Source organism: Aethalodelphis obliquidens, unplaced genomic scaffold (genome assembly GCF_003676395.1).
Source record: "Aethalodelphis obliquidens isolate GAN/ISIS:26980383/991018 unplaced genomic scaffold, ASM367639v1 scaffold27, whole genome shotgun sequence".
Lineage (NCBI taxonomy): Eukaryota > Metazoa > Chordata > Mammalia > Artiodactyla > Delphinidae > Aethalodelphis > Aethalodelphis obliquidens.
Genome location: NW_020837971.1, coordinates 748,837 through 772,715, shown reverse-complemented (window position 1 = coordinate 772,715; position 23,879 = coordinate 748,837). Strand labels below are relative to the sequence as shown.

Here is a 23,879-nt window from a genome sequence, read left to right as displayed (position 1 = left end):
TTACAGTTAGTAATAATGTTTATTTACGTGAATTTTTGGATGAATTTTCTCCCCATGTTCTTCTACAGTTTTGCTGCTTGTATTTCTCATCATTGTATCCATAGCGTCCCACAGTGTAAAAACTTTGAAGTTCTGGCAATATTCCTCACACGTTAGAAATCCTCTTGATGCCAAGTTTCTCTAGGCACTCTTGAAATCATCAGCATCAGAATGATTGAACTTCCGAGATAAGAAGCAGAGGCTGAACAACTCTTAGATTGTGACTATTATCATTTTTATATCCAAATATTGGTGGAGTCAATAGGATAAATAAGACTGACAAGGAACAGAAGGTTAGAGATGTTACATAACGTCCCCAAGTTGGGGAGCTGTGATGTGGACCCAGGTGGTCTGACTGGAGAGCCTGGCATCTGTATTATGTACTCAGTGGTCTTACCTCAGTCAGATATTTGAGGTTGTATGGATTAGATGGACAGGGAAGTCTGAAATAAATCTGAACACTAATCTTTTTAGTGGGTTTTAAAAAGTTTTGGTTAGCCTTTTATTTTATTAAGGAAAACATTACTTAATTAAATACAATATCTATCGAAACCAGATTGTCAAGTAATATTATTTCCTGTTATTCTGACTTGCCATATCATTTGCCGTAAGAATGAACCTATTGACAAAGTTCTCTGATAGTATTTATAGAAATCTGTGGTTCAACCCTGTAAGACATTTGATATCATCAATATGACTAATAGGAATAGAATTTCCTGTAGTAGAAATTGTCCTAACAGTGGTTGTGATTATCAACCACAATCAATGAAAACTATTGGTTATCAGCTGTGTACAGCTATAGAATCTGGATTTGAAGAGAAAATAAAACATTAAAAAGTATAGCCTTCAGAAAAATTGTAGTTGAGTTGGAATCATAGTGTATGTTACAATAAAACATGTTCAAAAAAGGGGTTAATTTAAAAAAATTGAACCAGTAACATGCATCTAAATTGGGTTTTGAGAAGTCTAATTCAGAAATAACCTATACCAGAACTGTCACACCTGTCATCTAAGATGCCCCCAGGTAGTGTAATGCTTGCTGTATGCTAGAAACAGGTGAGATTCTGAATTAGAGTGGGTCCTGAGTGTCAGTATTTTAAACAAAACAACACTAATGAAACCTCCAATAAGGGTTTCTAAATGAGTCAGTGTTGAGAATCATTATTCTGGAGTATATATTCCAGAGCATGAGAGAGTATATCATCTTTGTATCCTCAGCACCTCACAAAAATCTCATTCACAATATTTCTGAAGAGTAAGCCCTCATGTTCTCCTCCAGACTTGTCCCGCCAATCCCTGCTTCTAATACCCTCCACTGTTGCCTAACTTGGGGGACTGCATCCCTCTGCACAATATTAAACTTCAAAAACCTGGGAGTAATTGTAAATTTTGTCCTTTCTTTTTTAGTACACAAGGAAATCATGATGTTCTCTCCTTTTTCCCTTCTAAGTGTTTCTAAAATCAGTCTGCTCTTCTTTATCTAGCTTCCTATGCCAGTCAACAAAAAGTTCTCACCTTGACAATAGCCTCTTAATTGGTCTTCTTCCCTGTAGGTGTTCTACCAGTAACCCACATTTCATCCAGAGTGTTTTTCCTGAAATGCGAATCCGATCAAACTGTTCTCTGCTTAAAAATCTTCAGCAGCTTCCAGTTGCCTAAACACCCCATGTCATCCAGAGAGGACCCCAGGCTCTGGAGCTTTTCTCTTCAGCCTCATCTTCCACGTCATCTCTACCTACTTATCACCCACCCCTCAAGCCATACTGAACTCATATTCAGCTCCCTCGTTTCTTGCATGCATCTCTCGGCTTTCACACACCCTCCTCTATTTGAAACAGTACTGCTACCCCTTTCCCTCAACTCAAAATCATGGCAGCCTTTTCTGGCCACTCAGTCTAGGTTATTCCTATTCCTAGTTCCATCAAGGAAGGAATTGCTTTTTATCTTGTATAAGGCCCTACTTCTAACACTTTACTTGTATAAAGAATTAGTAAATGTCTTAAATGACAAATGATGCAGATAATTAGGATCTTAAAAGCTCTAGGCCAAAATGAGGATTATGATGACTGGGAAGATGATTGTGATAGTAATTCATAATACTAATGGAGAGCATTGTTGAGAACGTACACAGTACTGCGCCCTATACATTAATTATATCACTGAGTCATCATTACAACCCTACTGTGCAGTTACTCTTTTATGGACGAGGAGGCTGAAGCTTGGAAACATTATGTAGTTTGCACAGGGTTACAAAGCTAGTAAGTGGTAAAGTCAGAATCCAAATCTAAACAGCAGATTGCAGTTACTACTTGGCTACACTGCCTTCATGATAAGGACTAAGTCAGTAGTTATCAGATGTAGGAATTTTACAGCTTAGTATAATTTTGAAATTAAAAAAGGAGGGATTAGAATGCATATATGACATGTAACCTGTTTATTAACAATTTCGCTATTTATAATAGTTATCATCAACTATCCCATAATTTCACAAAAGATAGATCATTGTTTCTTAAACAATTCTAAACAAGAAAAGAAACTATCTGGAAAAGAGCAGTCGTTCTCAATATAGGAAATTGCCAATGCTACTCCAATCTTGGTCCGTTATGCACTGTCCTTATATCAATGAAAATGTTACAAGTAACCTTTTTTTGTTTTGTTTTTTGTTTTTTTTTTTTTGCGGTACGCGGGCCTCTCACTGTTGTGGCCTCTCCCGTTGCGGAGCACAGGCTCTGGACGCACAGGCTCAGCAGCCATGGCTCACGGGCCCAGCCGCTCCGCGGCATGTGGGTTCTTCCCAGACCGGGGCACGAACCCGTGTCCCCTGCATCGGCAGACGGATTCCCAACCACTGTGCCACCAGGGAAGCCCACAAGTAACCTTTAAAGGCATGTTAGGGTCCTGAGATACTCAAGAACTATTATTATTATGATAAAGCATTTTGAAAAAATAAATCCATGCACCTAAGAAACTCAAAATTTGAAAAAAACTTCATGAGTATGCATTTTGGTAAATATATTTTAATGTACTAATGATTACACTGTATAGTCAGATGGCTGAGTCCAGATTTAAACTTTAAGACATTTGTGGCAGAAACAGGAAAACTGCCTAATTTATCATTACAATAAATGTGTTGAAGAAGTGTTAGGTTAAATCTAGCACAAGTGACCCCGGTATATGCTGATTTTTAAAAAGTTCATTATAATAGATATGAACCTGTGACATGATTACTAATTATGGCAAATTATATTGGCTTTCCAATTATGCAGTAATGTTAAATTTATTTCTTAAATACATTTATTAAAAAAAAGAGTCCATTTAAATAAAAATTCTATTAAGCAGCATTGTCGATTATACACCAATTTATAGAAAATTGTGTTGGTGCTTTGTGAATAATAACCCGACTTAAAGATATAATGAATTTGAGAATCAAGAAGTGCCCAAGACCTTAAACTTATTAGAACTTCATACCAGTAACTAAAAATTTTCAGTGGTCACCCAAAACTAAAGGTCAGAGGCAATATGCCTTTCAGATCTAACATTCTAAGGCCTAGTTGAGTATACTGCAAAGAGAAGAGACTGTCAATATGTGTCTGTGAATGTTCAAAATTTTTTTTTAATTCTAGGTTTATTACTCTAGGAAGTAATGGGGCGAATGTGCTGCACTGGATGTTTGATTTTCCTGTCTGTTTTAAGTAGAGGTGTTCTGAATGTGTTTGCAGGCAGAGGGAAGAAAGCCTGTACAAAGGGGAGACTGAAAATGCTTGAGAAAGGAGAATTGATGAGGCAAGGTCCCAAGGGAAGAGGTGGGGATGGGATCAAGATGATTGATAGAGGAAATGAGGGTAGCTGGGGAGTAAGAGGATTGATTGAGGAGATAAATTGGTACAGAATGAAGCCAGATGTTCAAAAAGCAAATGTTATCCACCTCACCCTTTTAAGTAGGGTTTCCTGTTAAAATGCCTTGATCAGAGACTAAGGGTCAGATTTTCCAGTAATCACCATCATTGGTATCCACATACTACATTCCTCCCCTGTGTAGGTATTTTTGCTCTTATAGGAGTCCCCAGAATGAGAAGTAGGCTTACATTATATTAGATTCCACATAACATCAGGCGCATTACTTATTAGGTGAACATAGGGGGGCAGGTGGTAAGCTGGTCTAAAGGTAAAAGGCATACAACAGTGTAAAAAAACAAAAACAAAAAAAGCTCTTTATACTGTACTTCACTGCCCTAGCTTCTGTTTGCTATAAACTAGCTAGGAGAGATATTTAACTGTTAGTCAGATGTATAAAAGATATGCACGTTTCAGACATTCTAACTTGTTTCTTTCAAACTATTTTCCCAAGGTCCTTAAAGAAACACGGAAACATTATTTTTGCCTAGAAAAAAGTTTTTTCTTACAGAAGTCAAAAGTCTGTTTTAATAAGTTTCTAAACGCTTTGATGGCAAAAGCATGTGTGAGAAGTGTCAGAGTCTCAAGGAGTTGCAATTTCATTTGTTTGTGAGTTGAGGTTTGTAATTGTAAAGGCAACTTTCATAATCCCAAATTTTACTTCCACAATCTAGAATTCTCTGCACTGGAAAGCCTGCTTTCTTAAACTGTATGTATGACAGAGGCCTCTGTTTCTTTCAATTGGATTTTAAATAAATAATCAAAACTGGTGACTTTAAATGATAAACTTTTATTCTGAATATACTGTTTTTGCACAGGATTTAACACAACATTTTCTGGGATTATAAATATTTTTATAACAGTAATATACAAATTTTTACAAAACGTTTTTATCGGGCTAATTTCCACAAAAGTGTCGAGAGAACATAATAAAGGGGAGAAAAGATCTTTTGTTCACAAAGCCACTTGGCCTTTTGCATGGATGCACACTCAGCACTTCAATAAAAGTATCCCTAATAATATGATCCAACAACATACAGCACAACAAAAAAGACAGCTTTGTCAGGTCACACTGTAAACCCAATTGGCATCTATTCAAGACAGTATCCCATTAGTCTCAGTGGAATTTCTTTGAGTTAACCTTGTGAACTAGAAATAAAGTAGATGAAACTTGGTAAGGGTTGTCTAAGACTTTGAAATTCTGGAATTTTTTCAAGAAATCAAGAAACTTCACACTTTTGCTTTACTGATTTGCTCTTTACAGAAATGTACATGGAATAATAGCAATGTTAACATTCTGCTATGGGAAAGCAACACACATTCCAGATAATTGTAAAATATTTGAAACTGCAGGCAAGTGAAACCATCATTCTATGCTATGCTTAAAAAAAAAGTCACAACCTCCATTTTGTTACACTAGGTCAGACTCTGTACCTCTAGACACTTTAATGTCAACTAACATGATTAATGGAATAGTTCAGAGTTTTAATAAGACATAGAATTTAAGCTTTGGTGGAGAGAAAGATTTAAATGAGATGTAAAATACAAGAGAGCATCAAATAAGCAAGTAACACTTGGGTTGCAAAGGTCACTTAAAAGGGATACTGCCTATTTGAACCCTGTAAGGCCAGTTTTAAAGTTAATAAAAGGAATATTATAGGAAAACTTACAAATGGCAGCAACACTGTCTTGTTTTTTCCAAGTTAAGCAATGACGCCTCAAGCATTAGAAACATGAAAAAAGATCATACTAAAATCTTATAGGCCCAGGACCTAAAAGTCTCTTCAATCAAACTTGCTAACTATGTCATGTTAAAAACCTGTTACAAATATGGACCACGATTGGTGTTTGGCAGTAATGCTGGTTGTTCAAATGAAAAAATATAAACAAACCATTAATGCAAAGTTCATTCCTGTTATTCAACAGCAATGCAAGACTTTTGATTCTGTTAGTGACAAAATACATTAAGCTGCATGAGCACAGCAAAAATTAAGTAAGCAAAAGGGGTTTAAAAGCTTTTTTCTTGATCTCTTGTACTGTTTAGTCTTTGAAAATCAGTATTTATAACAGGCTGAAATTTAAGTTCTTGTCAACAATAGAACTCACAGAAAAATCCTAAATTAAAGATAACAATTGGATGGGACGAGTGTTACTGTCTTTCAAAAAATTACACCAAATGCGTGAAGACTAGTATTAGGCACGAGAATAATGTTCTTACCCAATTTATTAACGTATGTGTGGTTGTTATATGTTTATTTTATAACAGAAAACAAAGGATCACGGCAAGACTCGTGCATGTAAATATATTTTGATGGCAACTGAAATCAAATAGGACCCTGCCAAGAGATGCCAAGTTTAACTGTGATTAACACAACAACAATGTAGTTGATGAAAACATTATTTCAGTGACATTAGCCATGAAAATATATTTAATAGATTTTAAAGATAATTTTAAGGTAGTTTGTTGTATGCTGGAAGCAATTCAGTTGTTTAAATGTGCGTCATTTATATACACAAACTAACATAACTGTATATTTCGATATCCCCTTCCCAACACTTTCATGATTTAAAATAGTCTAGCAAAAGTTAACAATAAGTTTTAAATATTTAATTAACAAACAACATGATTTAAACATATTGTTACTAGAGTGAGAAGTTCCATATTTTTTTAAATCACTTTGGTGTTTTCTAAAATGTCAGTACCAGTTACAAATGAGACTACAAAATCACAACAATGCATTAGAAATGGTAACTGATGTCAACTCTTAGAACAACAGTTGGCAAAGTGATTCCATTTTCCCCTCCCCCCATTTTTAAATAAAAAAATATTTTAAATAAGGAAATGTACACAAATGGTACCTAGGGTATATTGGTGGTGGAGGAAATTACAAATGTATGCAAAGCTAAAAACAAAACAAATAGACCTTTTAAACTATGCTAAATAATTGGTTATATCTTTGATATATGAAGCATATTAAAGCATGCTGGATAATGTTAATAAGACTTTTACTTAAAAATGGTATATAAGAAAATTTCCAGCATAGACACATACCAATATCTGGCATGTTTGAAAAAAGAACAAATGCATTTTACCATTAAAAATATCTGCATACTTCCAGCAGAATTATTCCCTATAGTTAGAGTTACACATTCATTGTTTTTACCCTTTCTTCAAATACTGTTTACCCCTGAAAATAATCTTTAAAAGCATAAATAAATTCTGCTACCATATTACTCTATAATGAAATATCTAATTTACTACACTAGCCATTTTCACTAATGAGGCTGTATAAAAACAATTTTGATTATTCACAATCAAGTATTCGTGTGCATACATATAGATTCAAGGTTTCCTTTTTGTTCAGATTATTGTAAAACCCTCATCAAACTGCATGGAAAGTTTGGTCAAGTGATCATACCATTTAAAACAGAGGGAACAAAAGCAGCAGCAGCAGCAAATTTGGGATCGTACGTGCTGCTATTCCAGCGAATAAAGAGGAAACCTAGGGTGAATCTTCATTGAGAACATATATGTACTCTTCAAAAAATAAATGTGTCAAATCTGATTTATGTACTTAAAATATCTGTACATAGGTTTTCAGGCAAAAGCACGAATCTGTATAAAATCCATTAATTCCCATTTCACCATTTACCTAATCCAATCATTCAGCATTTACACTGCACAGTATATTCAGAGTAGTTTAACGACATTTTAAAAGATGACTTAAGTGCATTACATTGCAAGGTTCAGATTCTTACATAACAATAATGTCACTCAGTTAACTTTTCAATGGACTATACTCTACAGTAAGAGAAAAACAAACCGAAAGTTAAAATAGCAGCAGCATCATGCAAAATACCCTTGGTGACCAAAGTTCATTTATCACAAGAAAAAACATTTCCCCTCCCCCCAACAAGCTTTCCTTAGAGCATTTTGAAATATCTGGCTAGCACTACAGAACTTTACTGTGAACAAAAAGAACATTGCATCAAAGCGTTTATTAAGGGCTCACATTTATGAGGAAATATGTCGCATATTAATTCTACCCTCAAGCACCTTTAATTTCTTAATTATTTTCAAACAACCAATTCATTACCCCACCAAAACTTGGTCATCATTTGTGTTATATTTCTGGCAGAGAAGCCATTCTTCATAAAGCATTTTATTCATGGCAATTTTTATCGTAGAAAATAAGCCATAATTTCTATTTTGACAGATTACACCAATGTTAATTATCTCTCTCTCTCCCTCTCTCTATGTATACGTTCAATAATAATTACTCAAAGCAGCAAATAATTTTGAACAGAAGAATAAGGAAAAAATAACTTTCTTTTCCCCTAGAGATTTTCTTGGTAAAAGAACAAGGATTGCAGCAAGTCAGAATTCCAGGTCAAAATTAAGATAATTTGTGTGATTCATAAACAACTGTGTGGGGAGCCCTTTTACATGTAATCACCAACAATGCAACAACAAATTCTCAAATTTTCCAATAGAGAGCATGTATAGTATTTTGCTTTGATGTTATATATAGATGATGCAGGGTTCACACTTAAGGATCTGACACCCTGACATGCAGCCAGCGGGTGCCTTAAGAGTCTGTGTCTTAGAGTGATGCCACGGGATGGTCTGAGCTAGTGGTCTGCTGATTCCACAGTTGACCCTCTTTTAATGCAACGGAGGGCTCATGTTTTGGCAGGGTCTGGAGTTTAATATGCAGATTTGGTTTCAGAAGGTCATAACTGGTAGTGTCTGCTGCCAGATAAAAGCCAAAGTAGTACACACTGGATTCCGATGATGGACCACAGGGAGGGACTTAACCCAGAAACACCCCCGCAGTCGGTATAATCCTCCTGTTGGAAAGAAAAGGAAAACAGAAAACTCCTGAAAAATATTTAGTAAGACATCTCCCAGAGCACGCCGTGTTTAGTCCACTTCTGAACTCACCTTATAAAGCTGCTTTAATTTGAATCCAGATAATTTACACTGTCCTAGATTTTACTGTTCAACAAGTTTAGATAAAGCCGTTTTCCTAGTACCGTTTGAAGAATGCTTTACATTTTTAGTTGTAGATTCTGATGATTATGAAAGGAAATACTTTATGCTGTTTTGAGTGATATTCCAATTTCTAAATTGAAAAACCTTACTTTCACAGTATTAAATATCCTTCTATATTTATAAGTACAAGATATAAAAATAAAATTTCATAGTCTATTTTATAATTCCCAAGAATTATGATATTAGCAATTATGCTCAATAAGGCAAAGTCTGAGATTGGTAAAATAAATAAATTTGAGAAATGAACTTCTATTTTCCCTATCCCTTATATCCAATTTCAAACGTGAATATATCATGCTGCACATGTAGCATCTGGACCTTCATCAAGAATTAAAATGAAGAATAATGTAGTTGAACCCTAAAAGAAAGGACACTCTGAAAACCTATATCCAAAATAAAGAGCTAAGCTAGCAGGAGAGGTTTATCCTGTTTAGAGAACCATGAAATACAAGCTACATATTTGCTCATTTGGATCCCGCCCCCCCGTCTAGTGGCAGATCATTAGATTCCTTGCTAACACAAAATTATTCTTTACCTTTTATTCCTAGGTTCTGTATTCTGTAACATTTTCTGCATCCTCTGATTCCTTTAAATATACTGAATTTCATTAAAAAAACTTCCTATCTTAAGAGGTACAAACTATTAGGTATAAAATAAGCTAAAAGGATATCTTGTACAACATGGTATATAGCAACATTTTATAATTATAAATGGAATAAAACCTTTAAAAATTGTGAATCACTGTGTTGTACACCTGTAACTTAAATAATATTATAGGTCAACTATACTTCAATTAAAAAAAACAACAAGAAAACCTCCCTTCTAATTATTTTCCTAAACATCTTTCAAGAATTCACTAATCCAAGGTTCATCTTCCAATAATCAAAATAATAGGTTATGTAAGAAAATAAATTTTCTACTCTGAATAATTTTACAAAGACTCTGAGCTCCCAGAGACTAAAACATTGGCTCTTTTTGCTCATTAGGGTTTAATACAGTGCCTGCCACCAAGTAAATAACATTTTCTTCTTGAATTGTATTCTAAGGCAGCAGAAGTCTGTTAAAGAGAATTCTGAGGAAAAAAAATCTATTAAGGAAAATTTTATTTTTCAAATCCCAGAAGTGGGATTGCTGGATTATATAGTAATTCTATTTTTAATTTTTTGAGGAACCTCAATATTGTTTTCCACAGTGACTGCACCAATTTACACTCCCACCAACTAAGTGTAAGGATTCCGTTTTATCCACATCCTTGACAGCATTTGTTATTTCTTGTCTTTGTGATAATAGTCATTCTAACAGGTGTGAGGTGATAACTCATTGTAGTTTTGACTTATATTTCTCTGATGTGTACTGATGTTGAGTATTTTTTCACATATCTTTTGGCCATCTGTATATCTTCTTTGTAAAAATGCATATTGAGATCCTTTGCTTATTTTAAAATCAGATTAGTTTTTTGATCTCGAATTATATGAGTTCTTCATATATTTTGTATACTGGCTCCTTATCACTTACATGATTTGCAAACATTCCCTCCCATTCTATGGGCTGTCTTTTAATTCTGTTGGTTTCCTTTGCTGTGCAGAAGCTTTTAAGTTTGATGTAGTCCCACTTTTTCATTCTTGTTTTTGTTGCCTTTGCTTTCTTATGGTGACAAGTCCAAAAAGTCATTACCAACACCAATGCCAAGGAGCTTACTCCCTATATTTTCTTCTAGGAGTTTTATGGTTTCAGGTCTTCAAGTCATTAAACCATTTTGAGTTGATTTTTGTGTATGGTGTAAGACAGTGGTCCAGTTTCATTCTTCTGCATATGGCTGTTCAGTTTTTCTAGCACTCTTTATTGAAGAGACTTTCTTTTCCCCAATGTATATTCTTGGCTCCTTTGTCATAAATTAATTGACCATATATGCATGGGTTATTTCTGGGTTCTCTATTCTGTTCCATTGGTCCGTGTCTTTTTTTATGCCAGTGCCATACTGTTTTGATTACTGTAGTTGTTTAATCTAGTTTCAAATCAGGATGTATCATGCATCCGACTTTGTTTTTCCTTCTCAAGATTGTGTTGGATATTTGGGTCTTTTGTGGTTTCATATATGTATTTTAGGATTGTTCTAATTCTGTGAAAATTGCCATTGAAATTTTGATGGGGATTGCATGCAATCTGTAGATTATTTTGGGTGGTATGGACATTTTAACAATTCTTCTACTCTATGAGCCCTGAATATTCTTCCATTTATTTGTGTTGTCTTCAGTTTCTTTCATTAATGTCTTATAGTTTTCAGTGTATAGGTCTTTCACCTTTTTGGTTACCTTTATTCTTAGGTATTTTATTCATTTTGATGCAAATACAAGTGGAATTATTTACTTAATTTCTCTTTCCGATAGTTCATTATTATGGTATAGAAATGCAAATGATATTTGTATATTAGTTTTGTATCTTGTAAATGCTTTTCCTGCATCTATTAAGATGATCATATGATTTTTAGCCTTCATTTTGTTAATGTATGTATCACATCAATTGATTTGTGGATTTTGAACAATCCTTGCATTCCTGGAATAAATCTCACTTGATCACGGTGTATGACCCTTTTAATGTGTTGTTGAATTAACCTTGATAATATACTGTTGAGGAATTTTTCATCTATTTTCATCAAGGATATTGGCCTAAAATTTTCTTGTAGTATCCTTGTCTGGTTTTGGTATCATGGTAATAAGGCTGGCATTGTAAAAGTGAATCAGGAAGTGTTCATTCCTCTTTAATTTTTTGGAAGAGTTTGGAAGGACAGGTATTAATTGTTCTTTGAATGTTTGGTAGAATTCACCAGTGAGGCCATCTGGTCGTGGACTTTGTTTTTTGGGAGGTTTTTGATAACTGATGCAATCTTCTTACTAGTAATTGGTCTGTTCAGATTTTCTATTTCTATTTTTTCATGATTCAGTCTTGATAGGTTGTATGTTTCTAGGAATTTACCCATTTCTAGGTTGTCGAATTTTTACATTGTCTTGCTATTTCTCCCTTTAAGTCTGTTAATTTTTACTTTATATATTTAGGTGCTCCTATGTTGGGTGCATATTTACAAATGTTTATATCCTCTTGTTGGACTGACCACTTTATCATTATGTAATGACCTTGACTGTCTCATTACAACTTTTAAGTCTATTTTGCCTATGTATACCCACCCCAGCTTTCTTTTGGTTTCCATTTGCATGGAATATCTTTTTCCATTTCAGTCTGTGTATGTCCTTAAAGTTGAAATTAATTGACTCTAATACACAGCATAAAATCATCTCCTGTTTTTTTAATAGATTCTGCTACTCTATGTCATTTGATTGGAGAATTTAGTCCATTTAACATTTAAAGTAATTGTTGATAGATGGTAATTATTATTACTACAATTTTGTTAAATTGTTTTTGAGCTATTTTGAAATTCCTTTGTTCTTTTTCTCTTATTGCTCTCTTCATTTGTGAGTTGATCATTTTCTATAGTGGCATGCTTAGATTCCGTTCTCTTTATCTTTTGTGTATCTACCATAGGTTTTTGCTTTGTGGTTATTATAACAACTGTTATAAATATAACATTTTATGTAAGCCTCATAATATTTAGTGTTATAAATAAGTTGATAAGCCTCATAATAAGTTGATAACAACTTAAGTTCAAATGCATTCTAAAACCCTACACTTTACTTCCTCCTCCATGCTTTGTTTTTTATTTCAAAATTTACATATCTTTAGTCTGTGTATCCATTACTTATTGTATGATAGTTATTTTTACTATATTTGTCTTTTAACATTCATACTAGATATATAAGTGATTAACCCACTATCATTACAATATTAGATTATTCTGAATTTAACTATATATTGGTCTCTACCAGTGAGATTTATACTTTCATATGTTTTCCTGTTACTAATTAGTGCTGTTTTGTTTCAGCTTAAAGGAACACTTTTAACATTTCTTGTAAGGCCAGTCTAGTGGTGATGAACTCCTTTAGCTTTTGCTTGTCTACAACTCTTTTCTTCATCTTCAAAGTGGAAGGACAGTTTTGCTAGGTAGAGTATTTTTGGTTGGCAGGTTTTTTTCTTTCAGTACTTTGGATATATCATGCCACTCCCTGCAGGCCTGTATATTCTGGTGGAAAGATCCTGGTAGCCTTAGAGGTTTCCTTGTATGTTACAAGTTGTTTTCCTTGCTGCTTTTAAGATTCTCTCCTTGTCATTTACTTAAAAAAAAATTTTTTTATATTAGAATATAGTTGATATAAAATGTGTTAATTTCAGGTGTACAGCAATGTGATTGTTTCACATAGACATGTATCTACTCTTTTTTCAGATTCTTTTCTTATATAGGTTATTATGGAGTGTTGAGTGGAGTTCCCTGTGCTTTACAGTAGGTCCTTTTTGATTATCTATTTTACATATAGATCAGTGTGTATGTGTTGATCCCAACCTCCTAATTTATACCTCCCCCAACGTTTCCCCTTTGGTAACCATAAGTTTCTTTTTGAAGTCTGTGAGTCTGTTTCTGTTTTGTAAATAAGTTCATTTGTACCATTTTTTTTAAAATTCCACATATAAGTGATATCGTATGATATTTGTCATTGTCTGACTTATTTCATTTAGTATGATAATCTCTAGGTCCATCCATGTTGCTGCACATGGCATTATTTGGTTCTTTCTTATGGCTGTATATATGTGCCACATCTTCTGTACCCACTCCTCTGTTGATGGACATTTAGGTTGCTTCCATATCCTGGTTATTGTAAATAATGCTGCTATGAGCATTGGGGTTCATGTATATTTTCAAAGTATGGTTTTCTCTAGGTATATGCCCAGGAGTGGGATTGCTGGATCATATGGTAGCTCTATTTTTAGTTTTTTAAGGAACATCCAGACTGTTCTCCATAGTTGTACCAATTTACATTCCCACTAACAGTGTAGGAGGGTTTCCTTTTCTCTGCATCCTCTCCAGCATTTATTGTTTGTAGACTTTTTGATGATAGCCATTCTGATTGGTGTGAGGTGATACTTCATTGTAGTTTTGATTTGCATTTCTCTAATAATCAGTGATGTTAAGCATCTCTTCATGTGCTTTTTGGCCATTTGTATGTCTTATTTATTTTTAATTAATTTTTATTGGAGTATAGTTGATTTACAATGTTGTGTTAGTTTCTGCTGTACAGCACAGTGAATCAGTTATACATATACATATATCCACTCTTTTGTAGATTCTATTCCCATATAAGTCATTAGAGTATTGAGTAGAGTTCCCTGTGCTATACAGTAGGTTCTTGTTAGTAATCTCCAAATTTATCCCTCCTGGCCCCCCTGCCCCATATCCCACGGTAACCTTACATTTGTTTTCTATATCTGTGACTCTATTTCTATTTTGTAAACAGGTTCATTTGTACCATTTCTTTAGATTCCACATATCATTTGTATGTCTTCTTTGGAGAAATGTCTTTTTAGATGTTCTCATTTTTTGATTGGGTTGTTTGGTTTTTTTTGATATCGAGCTGCATGAGCTGTTTATCTCTTTTGGAGATTAATCCCTTGTCTGTCACTTTGTTTGCAAATCTGTTCTCCCATTGTGTGGGTTGTCTTCATTTTGTTTATGGTTTATTTTGCTGTGCAAAAGCTTTGGAGTTTAATTAGGTCCCATTTGTTTGTTTTTATTTTCATTACTCTAGGAGGTGGATCCAAAATATCTTGCTGTGATTTATGTCAAGGAGTGTCCTGCCTCTGTTTCCTCTAAGAGGTTTATAGTATCCAGCCTTACATTTAGGTCTTTAATCCATTTTGAGTTTTATTTTTGTGTATGGTGTTAGAGAATGTTCCAGTTTCATTCTTTTACATGTAGCTGTCCAGTGTTCCCAGCATCACTTATTCAAGAGACTGTCTTTTCTCCACTGTATATTCTTGCCTCCTTTGTCACAGATTTAGTTTTGATAACTTAATTAAAATATGTCTTTGTATGGGTCTCTTTTACTTTAATTGAAATATATTTGAAATATAACATTGTGTAAATTTAAGGTATACATGTTAATATGATAATTTATGTATTGTAATATGATTGCCATTAAAGTGATAATTAGCACCTCTATCACATTACATAGTTGTCCTTTTTTTAGTAGTTGTAATAATTCATTTTTAATCTCTTAGCATATTTGATGAATATAATCGTTTTCTATATTCACTGTACTGTGCATTAGCTCTCTAGGGCTTACTTACTGCTTGTTGTAAGACTGTGCCCTTGAACAACATCTGTCTTATCCCCTAACCCCCATTCCATGGTAACCACCATTTATTTCTGTTTTTATGAGTTTGGCTTTTTAGATTCTACACACAGTACTTGTCTTTCTCACTTAGCATAATGTGCCCAAGGTCCATCCATGTTGTTGCAAATGGCAGGCTGTCTTCCTTTCTCATGGCTGAAAAATATTACATTGTGTAAGTATAAATCCCACTTCTTATTTTATCCATTGGTTGATGGCCATTTAGGTTGTCTCTGTATCTTGGCTGCTGTGAATAACGCTGCAGTGAATGTGGGAGTACAGATATCTCTTCAAAATCCTATTTTCATTTCCTTTGCACATATGCCCAGAAGTAGAATTGATGGATCATGTGGTAGATTAATTTTCAATTATTTGAGAAACCTCCATATTGGTTGCAGTAATTTACATTCCCACCAACAGTGTATTAAGGTTCCCTTTTATTCACATCTCCCCAGCACCTGTTGTCTCGTCTTCTTGATGACATCCATTCTAACAGGTGTGAGGTGATAGCTCACTGTAGTTTTGTGTTTCCCTGATGATTAGTGATATTGAGAATCTTTTCATGTGCCTCTTGGCCATTTGGATATCTTCTTTGGAAAAATGTCTAGTTTTTCTGCCCTTTTTTTAGTTGGATTATTTGTTGTTTCTTTTTCTTTGAGTTTTATGAGTTTTTAAATATATTTTGGATACTAACCCCTTATCTGATACATGGTTTGCAAAATTTTTCTTGCATTCTGTAGGATGCATTTTCATTTGGTTAATTGTTTCTTTTGCTGTGCACAAGTGTTCAAGTTTGATGTAGTTCCATTTGCTGATTTTTGCTTTTATTGTTTGTGCTTTTGGTGTTATATCCAAAAATCACTCTCAATACTACTGTTGAGGAGCCTCCTCTCTGTTTCTACTAAGTTTTATAGTTATTAGGACTTGTGTTAAATCTGTGATCCATTTTGAGTTAATTTTTTGTGAGCAGTAAGATAGGGGTCCAATTTCATTGTTCTGCATGTGTTTATCCAATTTCCCCATTACCATTTGTTGAAGAGACTATCATTTCCCCATTGGGTATTCTTGGCTCCACTATCAAATATTAGTTGACTGTGTATGCAGAGGTTTAATTCTGGGCTCTCTTCTGTTCTGTTAGTCTGTGTCTATTATGCCAGTATCTTACCCTATTTTAAAAATTACTGTAGCTTTGTAGTATAGTCTGAAAACAGGACGTTCGATACCTCTGGCTTTGTTCTTTTTCCTGAGAAATGCTTTGACTATTTTGCAGACTTTGTCACTTCATACAAATTTTAGGATTTTTTTTTTTCTATCTCTGTGAAGAATGCCATTGGTTTTTTGATGGGGATTGTGTTGAATCTAAGGTGACTTCGAGTAGTACAGACATTTTAACTGTCAGTTCTTATGGTTGGTCCATCAGCATGGATGTCTTTCCATTTGTGTCAACTTCGATTTCTTTTAGGAAAGTCATGTAGTTTTGATTGTACAGAACTTTCACTTCCTTGGTTAAAGTAATTTCTGGGTATTTCATTGTTTTTGATGTTACTGTGAGTGTGACAGTTTTATTTTTCAGACATTTCATCCTAGTGTATAGAAATGCCAACTGATTTTTGTATGTTGATTTTATATCCTGAAATTTAGTCAAATTGTTGATTAGTGCCAACAGTTTTTTACTGGAGTTTTTTATATACAGAATCATATCATGTGCAAATAGTGACAGTTTTACTTCTTCCCTCACTATGAGTTTGGAGGTATTACCTCTTCCTCACTTGGTTTGGATGTGTTTGGATAACTCTTATTTGTAACTCTCTGGGCTTCCTGGATTTGGGCATCTGTTTCTTTTCCTAGGTTAGGAAAGTTTTCACTCATTATTTCTCCAAAAAGTTTTCTGCCCTTGTCTGCTTTTCTTCTTCTGGGACACTATAACATGAATTTCGGTCTGCTTGATGTTGTCTCATAAGTCCCTTTAGCTATCTTCACTCTTTTTTTAAATTCTTTTTTCTTTTTGCTCCTTGATGGGATGAATCACTGCCCTGTTTGTGAGTTTACTGATACTTTCTTCCACTTCATCCGGTCTGCTATTTGAATTCCTCACTGCTGAGTTTTTCAATATAGTTATTGTATTGTATTCTTTGGCTCTGTGCCTTCTGTTTGGTACTTTCTTGTGTTTTCTTTGTTCAAATTCTCAGTTCACGCATTCTTGTCCTGACATGGTGACCATCTTTATGACCAAATTTTGAACTCTTTCTCATGTCGGTCACTCTTCTCTGTTTTATTAAGGCCTGTTTGTGGAGTTTTATCGTTTTCTTTTAAAACATATTTTCTGTGTCTTCATTTTCCTTGACTCTCTGTGTTGGTTTTTCTGCATTAGATAAAAGAACCACCTCTCCCCGTCTTGAATTGGCTTTTTCTTCTTGGATCCCCGTAGTTGAGGACGTGCTAACATCTGTCAGTGTCTCAGTGGGGAAGACTTCAGTCAGCATCAGGTACAGGCTGATTGGAGGCCGGATTCTCAGGCAGCAGCTTTCAAAGCATACCAAAAGACCTCTTTCAGGGCAAGACTGAGAGACGGGCATTTCTCTCCACTCCCTCTGTCCTGAATTGAGGGAATAGCCAGTTGAGAACTATTTGTTTGCTATGGTCCAGGATCCTTTGGTGCTTGTGAATGCCAGCCCTGCTGGTTACCAGAGCCAAGTGATAAAAGGGTGTGTCCTTTGGGCAGCCACCTCAAAGGCCAGGATGCCAGGTGGGTTCACAAGCTTCTTTTAGGAAGGCACCACTGACCTGGAGTGGGACAGAGGGTCAGTAGGCATAGGCTACCCCTTCCCCTGTCTCCAGGGAGTCTTGCAGTAAGCCCCCAAAGCTGAGCTAAATTAGAAGCCTTACTTGCAGGCAATAACTTTTAAAGTATGCAAATAACCTCTGTGAGGAAATGACTGGGAGAAGTGCATTTCTCTCGGCTCCTGTTTCTCTGAGCTTTGGAAGGATAGCCATGGTGAGTCCTTGCGAATCTGTTTGTTAAGAATTGTTTCTTTGTTGGCTATAGTCCTGTGGGTCTCATGGACACAAGCACCATTAGGCATTCAGAACTAGGAGTTTTGGGGGCCCACTCCCCCATGAGAGTCTTGGGGTGACAGATGTTCAATCTAAACCCTTCACTGCTCAGGGAGAAGCTGGGTGTTGTGAGTTCCCTTCTAATTTTATGCTGCTGTGCTCAGTGTGGGGTTTATGGAGACAAAGTTCCTCAGCCTTTCCTACCCATTTGGATGTATATTACGTTTGCCCAGTGCATAGGGGTTGCTCATCTACTTTCTAGATTTATATACTTTCTAGATGTCTTTCAGAGGGAACTGCTCTGTTTATAGGTGTAGATTTGGTAGGTCTGTGGGTTCAGGTGAGCTTTAGGCAACCTATGTTGCCATCTTGGACCAGAACCTCAATAACTCACACTTTTATATCTTCAGCCCTGAAAGTTCCGCTGACCTCCACATTCATTGATCACTATCACCTCTCCTCCTGATCCGCAGAAAGATCTCAAACTTGTCCCCAAATATTATTTTTCTGAATGACACTTCTAGGAGTAATGGATCAGGTCAAAGACAACAAGTCATCTGTGATTCCTCCTTTTTTCCCTCAAATCTAATCTATCAGCTTGTCCTCTTAACTCTAGCTTCAAAATATAGCCCCAAACTTACTACTTACCATATCATGTCCAAATTACCATTACTTCTTGCCTACACTCCTGCAAAAGCTGCCTCACCTCTCTCTCTGCTTCTACTCTTGCCCTTTAACAACTTTTTCTCCAAAAGGCAGTCTTCTTAAAACCGTAAATCAAATCCTTTCATGCTCTTCTTGAAATTTCTCATAACAAAATCCAAATTTCTTATGAAGGCCTAAAAAGCCTTAGGTGGTCTGCAGCCTGCCTGCTTCTCCATCTTCATCCTATATTCCTCCCCCTCCCCTCACCACTCACACTGCTCCGATAACACTAACTTTCTCTGCAACAGGTCAAGGTATTACTATCTCAGGACTTCTGCACTTCCTCTTCTCTTTGTTCAAATACCTTTCCCTTTAAGTAGGTTAACCAGGTAAAAAAACAGGGTGCTGAGTTATATGAACTTGAGATAAAAAATTATATTTTAGTATAAATGCATCTTAAATATCTCATGCATAGAAGAATGGCCTGATACATAGTAGGTGTACTGTAAGTACTCGATAAGTGAGTAGTGTGTACTCCAATGAAGCACTACATATATTGATGGGTTAGAAACACTGTAAACGTAAAATACTAACTTAAAGGCTTAATTGTCACTTCACCAGGAGAGCTCCCCAGTTCTAGTTAAGTATTAATTTGATGGAATGGAAAATTAGCACACATACAAGACCCACTGATGTATTAACGTCAAATACATCCTTATGTTCTAGAAATGTTATGGAAAGAAAAATATTCTCTCTGGCTCTGCTTCCATTGTTTTTATTTTTATATTTCTAGTGGGTTTTTTTTGTGTGTGTGGGGGTTCATTTCCTCTGTGTGATGATGAGATATGTCTGTTTCAGTCTGGGAGGTGGTAGTTCAGATAACTTATTTGGAGTCCCTGAAGTCTGCATGTAGATTCACACTGAAAAATCTGTCCCTTCAGTTTCCTGATCATGTTTTCTCATGTGTTTTGCATGGGCAACCACATCTACCAAGACTTGTAATTATTATATGGAAGTAAATTATGAGATACATTCTAAAAACATTCTAAATCACAAATGCATAGATGTGGGAGAAACCTCAGCATTTTTTTCTATCTTAAAGAAAGAGACCAAAATCCCACTAACACCACGACCAGAAAACTCACTCTGATTTTTAAAGATTATTGTAGTAGATAATAATAACAGACTGGTAGCTGGTTTCAGCTTAAAATAGTAAAGGGATACAGTGCCAACATTATATACATACGTTTTAAAATACGAGTAATGTAAAAATTTAATTTTAAAATTAAATAATTTTAAATGAGTAATTCTAAAATATGAGTAATTTTATTTGATTTCCTTCCAGGGATCTCTTTCAAAATACTCTTAGTAAAGATATCAACTAAGAATCCCTCATTCTTTTTTTCTTTCCCATTACTAATTAAAAGAAAAAGATGTCTAAACCATAGTTATATTCATGATTTCACCCCAAGGCTTACTTTTTAGAACCAGGTATGCTAGTGAGTAAAATCCTCTTCATTTTTCTCTTAGACAAGTATTACTAAACCCTTACTCTCCCTTTCTTTCCCCAACCAGAACCTGGGGTGACTATTTGCAAAGTAAGAGTTCAAATCACTGGTAAGAACATCCACCAAATAATAGCTAACTTTTGAATTTAGATAGGTCTATACTTACGTCACCCACAGCAGCTTCAAAGAAAATGCATATTTAAAATTATTTAGGCAGGTAGATACTACACGTAACTCTTTTAATTGGAATAAGAGCCCTAACAAATAGTTTCCTACAGAGAACCTTAACACACTTACCACATTAATTCATGAGGTAGGTTTAATGTACGTATGTGTATACATACCTATACACACATTTATTCTGCATATTCATTTTTCATGTACCCAGTAACGTGCATTTATCAGTTATGGTTGCATAAGATAATGAACTTCCTCAATAGTACATGTTATTGGCTTGCTTTACTTTCTTCTTTGATAAACTTTAGCTTTGTTTTTCTTTACCACTTAAATCTTCAAAACCATTATTTTACTATCCCAGAACAAATTTAGTTTTTTCTGACACTCCCTCTGCTTCTCCACTTTCCCCTCCTCTGATGAGCTCACTGCACTTATAGTAATGGCCACATCTCCATCTAGTGGTTTCCTAACCAATGAATACCTGGACAGCAATGAAGAAGGAATACAACAAAAGTGGTCTAGTTACAACAATTATGATTCCAGACCATAAAAAAGAAACTGCAAAACTGTAAATGGAACCCTGAATGTAAACTCAGGCCCTAAAATATCTATTCAGTCGTACTGAGTATGTAATTCAGAAATTTGTCAAAGAGTAACAAATTATGATAATCTTCACCTAGATAATGTAAGTTATACTAAAGCACTTCACTAAGAATATCAATGTCTAAAAAATCTAAAAACGCTGTTTAAACCATATCTGTTTAGAAAGGAAAAGAAAAATTAGATAACGACCTTAGAAGGTACCGAATAATGCTTAATAAAATTGAAACAGATCATTAATTTTATGTTAGCATCTTCTGAAACAAATTGATGACCAACTCTAATAATTGTCCTTAGGGTATTTCTTATAAGTAAAAAGTAAGACATTGTGAAGCATATAAAATTTTTTTTCTCCACACTGACTTAATCTTTATACAAAAGCTTATGAGAAATTACTGATTTTTAAATAAATATAGGAAACTGATACGCTCTGTTCAGGATTAGAAACTTCTGTAACATTTGAAAGCTGCTATTCTCAAAACAACATTACTACTGGCATTTTAATAACCTGGTTTCAGGACATTTATTATAGTGGATTTAGGGATATGGATTACTTTTTAAAATTTCAAGCCAAACGCAAAAACAAAGAAAAATTAGAGAAAGTGACTGACCATCCACACCACATGAAAACTTGCAGTAAAATGAAGATAGGAGCTGACATCATGGTACAGGCACGACTCGTTGTGCATATAAGTTGATCCTATTAATAACGGGCAAAGTAGCAAGTACAGGAAAAGGAAGGAAAACACAGAAGACATACAAGATGAGATTTCATGCAATTTGCTGGCAGTTAGCAGTTTATGTGAGCCTCCATCCAGAGCAGATTCACAGTGACCATTGCAAATAAGCATTACCAAAATATTCCACTGCCAAAAAAACACAAGACATTATTAGCACATTAAGCTACTGAGCAAAAGTTGTACTTTCACACACACTCCACTGTATAATTTATAGGAACTTGAGTATTGGAAATTTTTGTCTTTGTAAAATCTGCATTATGCCATGATCAAAAAGATAGTTACCTATGGTGAAAATATTGGGGGTAATGGTTTTTATATGATCTTTCAAGTGCATCTGAGTAAATTTAATCTCAGTCTTTGGTAACAAATAATTGATGAGGGAAGTTTCCCTAATGAGTGATACTACCCTTGGGCCCACAAACAACACTCTTTGGGGAATGACTTGACGTGGCCAAAGTTCCTGAAGGTATATAGTAGACAGAACAACAGAAGTCCTCATATCTGGATTTCATTTAAGGCTCACTGTATAATGAAAAAAAATCAAGTAGCTGCAACTTTGAATCACTTTTCCCCTCAGAGAGGAATGATCAATAATAGTCCTTACAGAGATAACTGGGATTTATTGGCTAAAACATTTTGCTTTTTTAGCCTTATTCCCATCACTGATTTTATTTCTTCTTTGCTCCACTTTATATTATCTACTTGCATGTTATGCATCTATGGAAATGCCTTATTCTTTTTTGGAACAAATGTGGCTATGTGTATTTGAGTAAATAAGTACGTATTAGGTAAATCTGTTCTAAATAAACAACGACCTCTAGAAATGCACATTCATCGATAAATGATCTGACATGTTTTTAGAATAAACAGTTCCCCAGATGATAACGCTTTATGTTTGCAAGCCACTTTATGCAAAGAGACATGACAGATTGGAGAACTGAGAAATATTATTTTTAAAATTTTAACTTTTTATAAGTGGTGAGAAATTTTTATATGGGCTTTATGCTTGAGAGTAAAGCTTCTTAAAAATTAAAATAATTTGAAAAGCATGAAGCTGCTTCTATACACAGTAAGTCCAAATAGTGTTTATGAGAGAAAGACAGCTGACCTATAGGAAAGGTAGTAGTCATCTTAAATAACATACATTAAATATGCTTTGTAAAATTATACCAACTTAACCCTGTGTTATTGACCTGGCCAGGTTTCAAACAATATAAAAAGTAATACAATTAAGAGAAATAATACAAACCTAACAGGTGGCAGAATTAGAAACCATGTAAAGTACAATTACAAACTAAGGGGACGATAGTGATTTAACAGGTTTTTAAATACACTGAATGAAGACTAAACACAGAAAATGTTATACTAAAAATAACTGTTATATCTTCAGGATTGGAATATAAATGAAGGTGGGCAACTCATATACCATTAGTAATGTTTACTGTCAGTTACTGGTCATTAGAAAGTTTTAAAATCATCAGATCTGTGATCTTGGATTATTAGTAAATTGGTCGGCATTGTGTTTGAAAGTACAATTTCTGTGGAAAGGACAGAAGAGGCAACTGTTAAGCTTATGCTAACCATGAAAAATACTGAAATAAAAAATCTGTATACCAGCAAGTATGTCATGTTAATGAGAAACACTATGGTTATGGTTAAGACATTACACTGGAGTTAAAACTACAATTTGTCTCCTTAAATTATTGTGACCATTGAGTTATATATTTTAATACAGCAAATGTTTGGTCTTACTTACCAAGGCATTGTTATCAAAGCAGACATCAGGTCCTTTTCGGTATCTGGGTTGCTTCACCATATCACAAGGATCTGGACCATCAGCTAAAGAAACTTGTTAAGGAATATGAAGTTACATTTTTTTTTTTTTTTACAC

The 23,879-nt window shown here is 34.7% G+C and overlaps 1 protein-coding gene across 2 annotated transcripts in view; it reads right to left on the bottom strand.

Moving 5' to 3' along the window:
- Nucleotides 1–4,703: 4,703 nt before the first annotated feature.
- CACNA2D1 (calcium voltage-gated channel auxiliary subunit alpha2delta 1) overlaps nucleotides 4,704–23,879 on the bottom strand; it is a 514,317-nt gene continuing 495,141 nt past the window's right edge. For both annotated transcript variants that reach the window (XM_027123782.1, XM_027123783.1), the window contains 2 exons: nucleotides 23,745–23,827; nucleotides 4,704–8,784 (listed from right to left, as the gene is read on the bottom strand). In XM_027123782.1, the coding sequence (XP_026979583.1) occupies nucleotides 8,668–8,784; nucleotides 23,745–23,827 (200 nt within the window). In that variant the 3' untranslated portion in view covers nucleotides 4,704–8,667. The remainder of the gene's footprint in view (nucleotides 8,785–23,744; nucleotides 23,828–23,879) is intronic.